At 36.1% G+C, this 14,686-nt stretch overlaps 1 protein-coding gene across 2 annotated transcripts in view; it reads left to right on the forward strand.

The window, feature by feature from the left end:
* Window positions 1–14,686, forward strand: part of ARHGAP17_1 (Rho GTPase-activating protein 17) — a 54,264-nt gene that overhangs the window by 18,996 nt on the left and 20,582 nt on the right. For both annotated transcript variants that reach the window (XM_051210574.1, XM_051210575.1), the window contains exons 5-7: window positions 358–697; window positions 2,886–3,036; window positions 7,299–7,429. In XM_051210574.1, the coding sequence (XP_051070584.1) occupies window positions 358–697; window positions 2,886–3,036; window positions 7,299–7,429 (622 nt within the window). The remainder of the gene's footprint in view (window positions 1–357; window positions 698–2,885; window positions 3,037–7,298; window positions 7,430–14,686) is intronic.

Raw genomic sequence — 14,686 nt, forward strand, 5'->3', positions numbered from 1 at the left:
AAAACAAAAAATGACTTCAACATTTTACTCGGCATTTTAATCCGAGCTTCAGGGAAGTAATCAAAATTATCTAATATACCCAGTGTTCACAACACAGCTATATACTAAACGCCTGTCCAGTTATGCCGAGTGGTTAAATTCGGATTGTATTAAAATATGGATATGGGTTATTTAGTAACATGTAGCTAAATTGTAATAATAAAAGTAAAGTATGTGTATTGATGTATGATCTGATGTGAAAAGACCGTTGACAGTATTTTATGACCATACACTCGATGCTCGATTGTTATGAGACTAGTCGTTTAGATTTGAGAAATAATTCATAAAAGGTGTTTTTTTATTTATTTTTCTCATTAGTTGTGTCACTCGTGAAGCTAGTAAAACTTTGTTAACTCTATCTACATATCATCGAGATCATGAGAATAGAGTAGAACGTCAAATTGTTGAACCATTAAATCGTCTAACTGAAGAAACATGTGTCAACATTACAAAAGGTCGACGTAATTTACAAAAATGTTTGACAGATGTTCGTAATGCACGTGGACAATTACAAAAAACTATGCAATGTATACAAACAAATACAAATTCAAGTTATCCTGGTTCTTGTAATCCATCTGTGACAATTGATGCAGTCAATCGAATTAGTCAAGCTCAACATCAATTAGAAGAGAAAAAAAGTGAATTAGAATCTTCAAAAGTACGGATGGAAAACTCATTGTTTTCTTTTACTTTCTTAAAACATATATATTTCACTTAAATTTTCCTACAACTACTTGGGTTAATATTTGTTAGATAATGTATGTTTTTAATAGAGATCTACTGTAAACCAAGGTTTTATGGAGAAAGCAGAAGGATTGCTTGGTTATAAGTTGATGCCGTTGCATGAAAAACTGGAATCTGTTGGTTCATCTCAACCTCTGATTGAGGTCTTAGAGATGATGCAACTCAATAACTTACGACATTATCAAACACAGATCAGTATAAAAGCTAATATCGATTCTGCCATGGTTTTTTTTTTAAATTCACAAAACTGAAATAAACCTCATTTACTTAAGGAAAAGTCTTGCTTAGTTGTGTTTTCAACCGAACTGTGACTATCCATCATACACTATTTTTATCCAGTTATTTTTTGCATTTCCCCTCCATTCTTTATTTCTTCACAATATAATCTCTTCATTTGTTTGGCACATATTATTTTTGGTGTGCAGCCGTATCAGACTTAATGCAAATTGAATAACAAGCTAATATAATTAAAATTTTCTTTAATTTGTAGTTTTTAAAGACTATTCTAATCAACGGTTGTACTGGAACTTTACATATTTACAGTATAGGTTTTGTGAAGATTGTTTAATTTCATTGAATTTATGAATATTGAATTCCGATTGCATTTTTGATACTTTTGTAAAGTTTATTAAACGAGAATGCATTTTCCCTATTTACTTAGTACTTATTTCTATTAGAACACTTTATGTAATAGTTTTGTGATTAGTACTAAGTAAAATTATCTATCCTGGGATTAATACTTACTACTTAGGGATAGAGAGCTTTACATGGGTAAATGAAAACCTATAGATGTCTCATATCCCAGCTGTTGCTTAGAGTAAATTATAAAACTTACGAATCTCTAAGCAACAAGATGATATTACGCCACGTCTATTTTTCTTTTGAAAACGCCTAAATTCGTGATTAATAATCTTTTTTTTACAGTTTTGCTGTCATTCTAAAAGCATAAAGTTTATATTTCTTTAATTGAACATGTTCTATATGTGTACTACATAATAAGTAAAGAAAGCAGAGTAATTCTTGTGTATTGGAGATTTGAGTCTAGTATTTAGTATAATCTATTGTTGAAAGGGTATTGAGACACTAAGTCAACCACGATATTTATCTTATACATAAGAGTATTTAAAATAAAGAATAGTAATAATAAATAAAAAAGTAACAATATAATCAAAGTAGTATACGCTAATCAAAGTTACTTGTCAGAAAGTGATATAAATAAGTAGGAATTCTATATGAAACGAGGACAGACATGGAAGATACGCTCAATTATTGTAGGTATTCCTGGCAAACATTCAGTGTATGAAAGTAGTAATACGGTTAGAAATCAATTATAGAGACCCAGAAGTGCACTCATTCTTTATCTTTTCATAGATTTTATGTCCCAATGTCATTTCATAGTCTCAGATTTTGTATCACAGAATGACCTGAGTTAGATAACCACCGAGATTGAAAAATAATGGACGGCCGTCTCGTTCAAATATAGGACTCCTCAGCAATGAACATCTACAACTCTACGGAGTGTCGAACTCAGGACTTTAAGGGCTCTCAGCTAGCGTTTAACGTTTAGACGGCTGATTCTGGATTCAATAAATTATACTAACAATAGTGATAATCATGTGCTCCCCAGTAAATAATCTCCAGAAGTCCTACAAAGAAGCTGTGGTCAGTGAAGTTCAACCTTGTTGACTGTGAGGTAGTTAACCATTAATGTCATTGGGAGATGAGTGGAAAATATCGATAATCGGTTCAAACTAGATATATAGACAACTGGATTAGTGATCCCAAGGTTAAGCGCTCACTACGAGGCCTGAAGGTCCTGGATTCGACTCTCGGTGGGGCCACAAGTGGACACTGCTGAGTAGTCCCATACTAGAACTAAACGATTGTTCAGCACTTCTTGTTTTTCGGTGGTTGTTTAAGACCAGTCTGTGTTAAACACATTTATTTCGACAAAGGCTCTACTTACAATTCCTTTCAAATTATTGGCTTCAGTTTGGTGTAGAACTCGGTACAAATTCAGTGTTAATAATGATAATTCCACCCAACTAAAATTTGTAAGTTGATTATTTATCCCCCTTTTTTGTTCTTATCAAAAAATCCAGGAACAATTACTTCGTGATCTGTATTCATTCGCCGCTGAAGAAGAAAACTATTCACGCCTTATACTTAAGTACTTTGAATTACAAGAAAATTATTTATCGGATAGTTTACAGTTGGTTCAAAAAGTGATTTCCGATATATCTCAAACTATCAGTAAGTTGTCATTTTAATATACACTTCGTTTAAATTTTATCTTACTACACATATGCAACCGTCAACACACTATCGTTTTTCCCATATTTAAATTCAGGCGTACATAGTGAGTGAGCTATTGTTTCGACACTGTAATGGAATATAATAATACATGATAAAGCTTTGTCCACCCTATGCATTGTATCCTACCTACTAATAACTGATGTACTTTACTGAATTTTGATTAGTATATTCACTGTCACTCGAAAAGGGTGATGATGTGGAAAATGGGTGGTTGGTAAAACTAACTTCCTATTTTATGTAACTAAACAAATGTAAGAGTTCACTTTCCCTTTCAAAATCCTCCCATATGGCCATGCGTATATAGTCACTGGCTTCTTGCAATGGGAGTGTTGTTTACGAGATTAAGAGGACAGAAAGCGAATGTCCGGCACTTAGATCGCATTGGTGAGTACTGAGGATCCATCTAGGGGAGTTGGAGATCCTTATTCCAACCCAGTGATGCACATAGGCTCCAGGATCCTGAGGGAACAAATGGCGTTTGAACCTATTGTTGGTCACCGGCTACCATGGAACCGCATCTCTTAACGTCGTTCCACTACATTGTGGATTATACCCCTGAGTAAAAGGCTCGAGGAGTGGTCCTCTAATAAAACCAACTGTTTCGGTTTAGGCACTTGGACAGTATGCTATACCACACAAAAACTGAATGATAATTAAAAACTCAAAAGAATTATTCTCGTTTCAATCCTCTCATAAATTATACTCAATTATTCGGTAACATTCGTTTTTATGTTACATTGCATCATATCTCGATTCTTTTTCATCCCCACTTTGTATATTCCTTTATTTGTCAATTCATACATCAGTTCGCCAGTAGTTGAAAACCTGTTCTATTCAAACGATCTCAGGTCACTGACTGGTCGTAAATCGAATGCTACCCCCGAATAGGAATTTTGAATCGGGCTTTCTGAAACTGCATATGCCATTCAAACTGGCCTCATTCAACGCTTGCATACTAATGCAGATCGGACTACAGACATGATTGGCTGCCTTTAGAATTCCTTAACATAGATTTCTGCTATCTATCCGAGACCCATACTCAAGAATCTAGTAAAGTACTACAAATTCACACTCCATCTGACGCCCCGAAAAGCTTGGTATATGTGCGTTTATCCGTGGATCCTGTGACATATTCGTTCGGTTTTGCTGGTGTTAGTGTCGCACTAAGCACTAGAGCTTAGATGGCACTAATTTAAGTCCCCACTAACAGTCGATCATGCTTTGTTAGATTAGGAAGCTCCATCATAGCGGTAAGTCGATGAAAAATATAATGTATTCTCGTTATCTCTGCCTGTGCTCCGACCAACGGCAGTCCGGATGCAATCTAAGATCAGTTTTGCCACCAGTTAAGTGATTCTCAGAAAGTGCATTGTAGTGTTAGCTTGAAATTCGAATGCACAGGTCGGCCGTTTAGGCACAAGAGAGAGAGTCATTTTGGTGGCAGTTTATAAGTATTTGTTTCTACAGGCTCCTTGCAACTCATTGAGGCATGTTGGTCTACTCCGGGTAACCGCTAATTTGACGATAAACGTGGTTCAAGGTTTTCATTCAGAATTCATATATACCAACAGTTGCTGATTAAAATTCAATTCTTGAATGTCAACATTAGAGTAATAAAAATTTACAAATTCGTAAGCTGTAGTTTTACAGATCACAATTTGTATCTAACGTATATTATTTTAAATATCTAACTACTTTTTCCGAATTCTCTTATATACACTAAATAAATTTACAACATTTCCGCATATTTGCGCGGTTATTATTATTATTATAGCTGAAAAACAAATATGGTAACATACATTTAGTCTGAAACTTATTGTCAACATCAGGCACAAAATAAAACATTGAGCTCATATAAATAAAATCATAGTTTTGTTGTTAATTTTGTCATATCTTAATAATCGATGGTAATTTGTAGGTATCATTACCAAGGTCTGACTTGATAATTCCGAATAAATTGAGCATTGGGTAGATTGTTATAAATAAATTAATTGGAATATTACAAATATATTTTTTTATTTATAATAGGCGGTAATGTTTCGCGTTTTTTCATAACGTATTTGTGTTTGTGCGCCATCATTGTGTAGTTGTATAATGTAAAATATATTTATACAAGCGAACCTGTCTTAAACTTACAACCATGTAATATGTTACCTATTCCATGACAAAATATTTTTTATGCATGTTTTCTGATCAGTTTGAATTTTATATATTAAGATTATAGTTTTTTTCGATTAATTAAATACGAACTTAACTCGTATTTGTAATAAAAGTCTATTCACTATATAGCCAACTAAGTTATAACTCCTTGACATTCAAACAACGTAGTCTGATTATTAATAGCTGGTATTTTGTTGTGGTGATAGTTGAATATTACCCTAGCTTGGTTGAAATGCTTTTTTTTCTGATGTCTCGTTGTACCACCTACCCCATACTCCATGTCTGAAGATTTTTTAAACAACTAACAGTTTATTGTGTCGTTAAGTTTTCTATTGAACCGAAATTTAGCCAACGTTATGCGCGCCATTATGAACGCTCAGTAAATGTGTTGCACATTGGACTTTGAACTTTTCTCTCGTTCATTAAGTATTCATTACATATTAAAGTGTAATTTTCACTATAACTGTCTCTTCATCCAGTATATTTTGCTGGGCTTCACTACCATGCCCAATCTAGATAGTTACAGATTCCTCTAGACGCTTTAAATGGAATCTTTAGTGAAAATTACACACCGATACTCAAAACGCCCTCTAAGTAATCAGAAGAATGGTTGAAATTACCTTATACAACACACTTATTGAAGGTCGAGGTGCTTGTTGATGAACGTTGAAAAAAATAATTCTCAGTTAAAAAAATCCATAGTTGACGGCATCATTTACTAACAAAACAATTTTTCAAAAAAAATTGATACACAAAATCAAAGGATACATATTTATGTTACATAGAATAGATGGGATAAAACGGAAAGTGCATCCTACATTCTACCTCGAACTACATCCCATCTATCATATAATAACGTGTAACATAATGGCTTCACCAAGGCATTCCGTACGGGATATACAATACCAACTGAGACCGATCAAAGTTCAGCCAAATATATTAACAATTGAATAATCCAAAGCTGTAACAATTTTAATTTTCGTTATTTTTTTTTCATTTAATTCATGAACGATCAATGTTAAACCACCATTGGAAACCCAGAAGCATTGGATGACCGATTCGTCTTAGTATTGAACTCCTCAGCAATGCGCATCCATGATCCCACACCTAGGGTTTGAACGCAGGACCTTCTGTCTCGCACTCGATCGTTTAACCTCTAGGCCACTAAGTCGACATCCAACAGTGTTAATGTCTAACATCAATCAATCCATTATATTGCACGACCATCGACCGTCCACTGTTTTCAAGTTTTCATTGGTACTCTAACATTGATCGGTCCATGAGATTCAACTGTCTTCACAACTCAAGAACGAAAAATTTTTTGAACCTGAAATTTTATGTATTGTCATATCTGACTTGACATATACGCAACTGAATCGCATAATATTTTCCAGTTAGATAAAAGAACTTTTATCAAAATAATAAAAATCATTATTCGGAATCTTTTCAAATGTGAAAGCTTATGAATACATTATGGTATTCAGTGTCCACATATATTTTAGAACATTTCCTGTTTACTTATTTACATTTTCACTTGATCTTGTGATAGTTAGTCGAGGTATGGAAGGCGTAACTACTTGGTGGTTAAAACATTTTGTTTTTTAATTTACCATAGCTGACTTTAAGTTTTGAACCCTTCCTTACTTCGATTACACGATTCAGTTAGTGTCATTGGATCTCATACTTAAATTACAAGTCAAAACTGAACACGTGAATTTGTACTTGATAAATGTGGGTTTTGTTAAATTATTAATTGTGGTGAATGCTAAGATAGGAAAATACCCTAGGAATTAAACTTCGCTTACTCCATAAGCTTATTCGTTTTCTTTTGTATCAAAAAGTTGGACAGTTAATATTTTGTGAAGATCTGTCACATTTCTTTTAAATGGGTTCGTTAGTGCCTGTTTTATCCTTCGATAACATATTTTTTTACAAACTTTTAATCTATCATTTCTATCTGTTAGATCGTCCTTTTTCCTTTTGATTGCTGTACAAGCCCGATACATTTATTTATCATTGGTTTTTTTTCTGGACTATAGGACTACAGAAATGTCTTACTACATTTGGCCGACATCTACCTGATCATTTAGCCGAGACTAAACGATCTATCGCCTATGTCCTAGACGTATGTATTAATTATTTGAATCAAGAATCTATCATGCAAGAAGAGGTAAGCTGGAATACTGCAGTAATTATTGCTAAATCATATCTTAAATGGTCCATATCTTTTACGCGTTGTTCAAATGTTCATTAATTTATTTGCTCCGTTATTCACAATATATATTACAAAGTGTATTTTCACCTAATTTATAAAATAAAAGTTAACTTTCTCGCTATTCTGAAACCATAACTCATATTTCGAATTTTAAAAAAGCCCCATATTCTGTACTGATTGGTGGAGGCTTTTATTTACCAACCTTATTTTTTAATGATTAATTGTTCTGTCAGGGCTTTTATCATTTATCAAAAATTATTATTACTATTATTACTAGTGGCTTTGGTGCAATATATAACTTTCAGCACAAAGTATTTCAGCGAGTTTCCGTTTCTCATTTCTTGATCGATATTAACGATAAATATTGAGTAATCTCCAGTTAGATGTTAGCAATTCAGGAATTGATATCTGAATAATGTTCTTTCTTTACAATGTAAATTGTCAGCCACCACGATGTCTCAGATTGTACTTTTTTTTTAAACTTGTACAGCGAAAGGTCGTAAACTTTACGCAGATGCACTTGAATAGTTTGTGCGATTAATAGACATAATTATATATTAAAACAAAGACGTTATTTATTTATTTGAACACATGAATATTGGTACAGAAGAGCGCCAATATATATGCGCCACACAAAACAATGAGAATTCTAAGAGAAGTAGAAAAAAAACTAAGGAGCGCAAAAAGAAAAACAGAACAATAACGAAGAGATTGGTGTAAGGTAGTGTGGTAGTAACGAGGGAACGGAAAGGTACAATCGGAAGAAATCTTTCAGGTAAGGGAGACACAACCACTTTTTATGAAGAAAGTAAAAGAAGGTTACAGCAGGATCGCCACTGGCTTCTATTCTGAGCCATATCTGATAACGTCTCAAGCCACTGTGTAGCACCATCTCTCGGACCCCAACCAGGGAGTCGTGAAGGACCAACACAGGCCAGTCCTCTGCAGCTTTCTTTCATACCACGACACCATGTCATGCACTGACCACCTCTCCGCTTCTTCCAACCAGTCCCAGAGTCGACAAATAATGCACGACGTGGAATTCTCTGGGACGACATTCGGAGAACATGTCCAAGCCACCGAAGTCGGTGTTTCAAGATGGTGACACCAATTGAATTATCATCTCTGTGCCCGAACACACGATGCCGAACCTCTGCATTACTGACATGGTGAGATTGGGCAACCCTGCCTAACCCCACTGCTCGAATGGAACAATGGAGAGAGGTGGTTGTATGCCCTCACTCTGCTTGAGTTGTTTGTATATAGGGCCTTTAGAATGTTAATAAACTTCTCAGGCACACACTTCAATAGACAATTCCAGAGAACAGTCCTGTCCAACGAATCGAAGGCAGCCCTGATGTCAAGAAACACTACGATTGTTGGCCTTTGAAAGGTATGGCGGTGTTCTAACATTTGGCGGAGGGTGAAGATATGATCAACACATCCTCGACCAGAACGAAACCCAGCCTGCTCCTCACGAGTCAATCTTTCTCGGGTTTTGAACAACCTACGAAGTATGACGGAAGCCAATAGCTTGGACGCAATCGGAAGTAGACTTATCCCCCGATAGTTGTTGCAGGAACGACGTGAACCCTTTTTAAAGATAGGGACAACTATCGACTCATTCCATGACGTTGGTACACTCTCTAGTTCCCAAACCTTTGTAAACAACGTCGTCAATTCCTTAGTCAGAAAGTCACCACCATCTTTAAAAAGAGCCGGAGGTAAGTCATCTGGGCCAGGTGATTTGTAACGCTTCAAGAGTTGGAGTTCCTTGCGGACTTCCTCCTCGTTTGGTGGATCAGTCGTCACTGGCCATGGAGGACAGGACAGTCTGACCGATGTTGCCGGAGCAGCAGGCCAGTTGAACTGCCCTTCGAAAAACTCTGCCCATCGTCCAAGACGTCGATGGATGTTAGTGATTGGCATCCCATCATCCTCACAGATTGTTTCACTCACACCAGACTTCTTGCTGCCAGTGGCTCGAATGAGTTGGAAGAGCTTCCGGTAGTTACCAGATGCACCTGCTGCTTCTAGCTCATTAGCACGCTCCGACCACCAGGCTTCTCGGTCTTTACGGAAGCTTTGTCCAATTTCATTACGCAACAGCCTTTGTTTGTGGTCAAACTCACGGTCACCCCGAGTAGTCCGACGGGCTTCAATGAGTTGTAAGGAACCTGCAGAAACCTAGTGCTTATAAGCGGGACGTTTCGCGAATCCACAACTGACTGTACCCGCCATTTTCATGGCGTCATGCAATTGCAACCAATGCTCATCTATACTTTTCGGTGGAGTGGTAGCTAGCCTAGAAGTTAGCTCGGTTCGATACTTACTTGCAACAGAAGTTGCAACCAGCTTGCTAATATCAATCCGTTGATGGCGGTCACTTCGTTGTCCACTGAAAAGTAAGGTAAGATTGGCGCAGACCAAGGCATGGTCAGAGTCCAGATAGGTACTCCAAAAGAAGCGGCAGTCTTGTACACAACCACGCCAGCGGTAGCTGATCGCGATGTGATCAATCTGAGTCCAGGCTTGAGATGCAGAAAGGGGACGCCAGGTGGCACATCGGCGATGACTGTGCCGAAAGTTAGTGCTAGCCAGAAACAGGTTGTGGTCTGTGCAAAGTTGCAGTAGACAGTCCCCGTTATCTGACCTGCGACCAACGAGTCCCCATCGGCCACCTAAACGACTCTCTTCCGTGCCTAGATGCCCGATCTGAGCATTCAAGTCTCCGGCTAATACTACAATATCTGTCGAACGCACTTTCTGGAGAAGAACAGATAACTGGTGATAAAACTCATCCTTGATTGCATCCGGGCTGCAATCTGTCGGGGCATAGGCGGAGATGACGAAAAGACATCGTTTCTCACACCGATTTCTTCTCACTTTGATGGAACTTTCCAATCTAACAGCACATAACCGACTGTTAATGGGGATCCAATCGATTAGTGCTGCCTCAGCTCTAGCGCTTAGTGCGACACCAACGCCAGCAAGACCAGACGAAGATGCCACAGGGTCCCCGGATAAGCGCACGTAAAACAAGCTTTTCGAAGCGACAGATGGAGATCGAATTTGTAGTACTTCGCCAGAGTCTTGAATACGGGTCTCGGATAGACAACAAACATCAATATTAAGACTTTCCAAAGACATAGCCAGCCCTATCTGTTGTCCGACCTGCATAAATGTGCGAACGTTGAAGGCAGCCAGTTTGAATGGTGCACGTGGTTTCAGAAAAACTGCTTCAGTTCTCGTATTCGGTGGTAACATACAATTTTCAACCGGACAGTGACTCGAGAACGTTTAGATACAGTCGAATTTCCACCAAAGACGAGCCGCTGTATGAGTATAAAAGAGGGTGAATAATGTGGATAATAATAATAATAATAATAATAATAATAATAATAATAATAATAATGACAATAATAGTAATAATAATAATAGTATTGATAATGACAATAATTGTAATGATAATAATTTGAATCAATTGATTATTTTTCGAAGTGAGAAAAGTAATTTCCATAGACATAAAGAGTTCATCATTTGTGTGTGGGCTGTGATACTGCCCGGGTGCCCAAACCGAAGCAGGTGGTTATCTTAGGGGGCCACTCCCCGAGCCTTTGACTTAAAGGTCTAATCCACAAGGCAGTGGAGCATCGTAAGGAGATGCAGTCCCATGGCAGTCGGTGACCAACAATTGGTTCATACGCCATTTGTTCCCGCAGGATACTGGAGCCCATGTGCACCATTGGTTTGTGATCCGGTTAAAGCGCCGGACATTCGCTTTTCGTCCTCTCATTTTCGTAAACAACACCCCCGCCACGAGAAGGCAATGAGTAGGACTTCCCTGGCAGAGGCTGTATACGCGCGGCCGTGTGTGAGTATTTCGAGAGGGAGAGCGGACTCTCCCCACTCTCGGCCGTACCAGGGCATTCGGGGGCAAACAAAGACAGATAACTTGTTGAAATACGTAGATGGTAGGAACAGGTTACCCAGATATTTAAACAGGCCGCCAAGGTTCTCTTCGTATCTGTCAATTATTTTTAAGCATTTAGTTTCAACCTTTACATTTTTCATGCAAAAACTAAATGATATTACGTATCTACCGAAGTGAGTGGAGCAAAATTTGAGTTCGAGGTTCAGCACGTAAAAGCCAAATGTTTCAATCATTAAATCGCTGCTCTATTTCTAATATTTTTTATTACATTACAAAATTACCTGTTCATAAAAATCCAGCCACTGAATGTTACAGGAAACTTCATATATATCATGTAATTTTCTTGTTATTTTGTTTGAATCCATTAAAAAGACTGTTTTACGATTAATTAAGATTGCTTATTAATATGATCTTTGGGATGTATCATAGATATAATATACCATATTATCATCAGTCACCGTTAGAGATCTACAATATGTTTGCGTGCACAACGACATGACAGTGTGGCGGCTACTCTTCAACATATTCAAAGTACCGCTTTTGATTATTAATATATTACGTCTTATTGCACTGTTCATTCAGTTTAGTTTAATTACGTTTAATTGAAATTTACTCTTACTTTAGACTAACTGAGATTAAGATCTCCTATAGGAGCAGGTGTTTTCATTTAACGGTTTATAGATTTTATTTACACTGATTGATCTGATCCCTACTGGATTGCTGTTAATTTCATATTTATCCTGTCATTATTTCTGATCGAGTGACATGATCAAGTTGCAAGAAATCTTGATCAAGGATTTTCTTTCAATCGCCTAAAATCAACCAGACATCAAAACATAGTTCATGCAGTGTTTGAGTCATTTAGATTAGTCGTCATATACCAGTTTGGTACTAAAAAACATGACATTGACTACTTCTCAGTCAGTGTAAATACTTCAGCCGTATACGCGGGCCGTATAGCTTACTACTAGCGCGTCAATTTATAAAACTGAGTGGTCCAGTTTCAAATTTACCAGAGACTATCAGTTCCCTCGATATTGCATGTACTCTGTGCTGACTAGTGCCAACGAATACAAAACCTAAATCTAAGGTTTCCTGTTGACCTAACTTCTTAACGTTTCTTATCCACGACCTCAGGACTTTCGTGTTCTATTCCTGTATATACAATGTCAAAAATTCTCCTATCTTAATTACATGTTCCGTTGTTTTTTTAGCTAGTATACTTGAACTATTACTATTTATTATCTCCATTTTAACCTTAATACTTCTTAAAATATTCCATTTGCCATCTTTATGATTAAGTTCTCAATGTTTTTTTCTAAACTACGCTAACATATATCTATATGTAGTCACTTAGTCATTTACTTTAATGAATTTAACTAATTTACATCTAATACACATTGCGCTATTATTTAAGAGATTTAATGTGTCTTTTTTTCCAACAAAAAATGGAATAGATTTACACAAGTATTCATTATTCTTTAATTAATGTGCAACAAACTTATACACCATTGTTCGTTTACTGTAGATTTGAATTCTGAATGTTGTTGTTGAATACTTCACATCCATTATTTTCTCTCTCTCTCTCTCTCTCCTTAGTTATCATTTTGCATTGTGTATTCTGTCGATCAATAAATGTCAAAAAATAATGTCAAACATTTTTGTATGTCTGTATTTTTATGTACATAGATTTTCATGTATCTATGATTGGTGGTATTGTTTCTATGTTAAGAAATTCTTATTCTACCTTGATGTAAGAATGTGAGTCGGTTCTGCCTTTAGATTATGTTGTATATACATGTATATGAATTGATTTTACAAAATGATACATCACATGAACATCATGTTAATTATAACAGATTTCTCATAAAAATGTCTTATTAAGGTAAAACATTATTAAGAAAAAGTAAAATAAATCCGTTCACCTAAAAGTGAATTAACATATATGAATTTATCAGTAGCAATAGGCTAACAGAAAAGATTACTTAATCCTTACTAAAATTATTGTGAACGAGAACACAGATTTGACCAGCCGAGTATATCTCAATAGAAAATTACAGAGTTCTTTCGTAAAATGTGAAGACTATATGTTTAATCTTTTATTTGCAAATCCTTTATCAATTGTCTCAAACTTCACCGTTCCTTTGTCACAACAATCACTCTATGTTCCCGATCTCTTCGATTTGATTTTCCTAACCTTCTATTTCCAGGCATTCCACTTCTGATTGGTGTTACATACTACTTATGTTTGTCGACATAAGTAGCATACACCACAAAATGACCAGACTTAGGTGGTGATTGTCTTAAATGACTAGATGCAATCTTAATGCTAATTGATCACTGAATATAGTTAGTTAATCACTACTATTTTATCTAGACGGTTTTATTACTGATGAAATTCAGCAGATCCATCTTAGCTTGGAACTCCTCAGCAGTACTCATTCAGAACACTGTCATCGGGGATCATACCCCGAACCTTTGGTCTAGCGTCCGAATGCTTAACTTGTACACTACTGCGTGTTCGTGCTCAAGACCAAAGGTCCTGGGTTCGACCCATAGTGTCAGTGTTGTGAATGCGCACTACTAAGGAGTCTTGTATTTGAACCAATTAACTGTTCAGTGCTTCCAGGTTTTTGATGGCTATCTTACTTAAATTGGTCTGCGATCTCAATAGCACTTAACAATCTCGTCAACCCCCATACTTTCGATCGAATCATGTTTTCATATGACCATTAAGTAGTTAACTGATGCAGCAGTTGGCAAGACTCATTTTTATCCTTAGTTTTGTAATTATTGATATTCACTAACGTTAGTACATATATATAATATATTAGATTAGATTTCGAGATTTTTTATTGTATTTGAAAGAATAAAATATATTAGCACATCACTTTGGCCACTTAATAGACGGTGTTTTGTTATATATTTCTATGTATAATCGTTTCCTCATTTATTTGAATTAGAGTATAGAAAACGATTTTTACTGAAATATGTATTAAAATTAATGAAACTGAACATTTCTTAATGTCAACACTTACTATAATGTGAGTTCAACCATAATTATTACACTCATTACGACAAATGTTCGTACTTCTTTGTGTACAAATACCACTCATTTATGCTATTTTTTTCCTTTTTGGAACTTCTTTGCAATTATAAACTGAACCAAAATATCTCTAACTTATCAAACTGAAGCGCACTTTTCTGAATGAGGATCTCTTACTGTATACTCTTAAGTATATTTATATAAATACGTTTGTATTTCGTCGCCCGACCAT

Source organism: Schistosoma haematobium, chromosome ZW (genome assembly GCF_000699445.3).
Source record: "Schistosoma haematobium chromosome ZW, whole genome shotgun sequence".
NCBI classification, from domain to species: domain Eukaryota; kingdom Metazoa; phylum Platyhelminthes; class Trematoda; order Strigeidida; family Schistosomatidae; genus Schistosoma; species Schistosoma haematobium.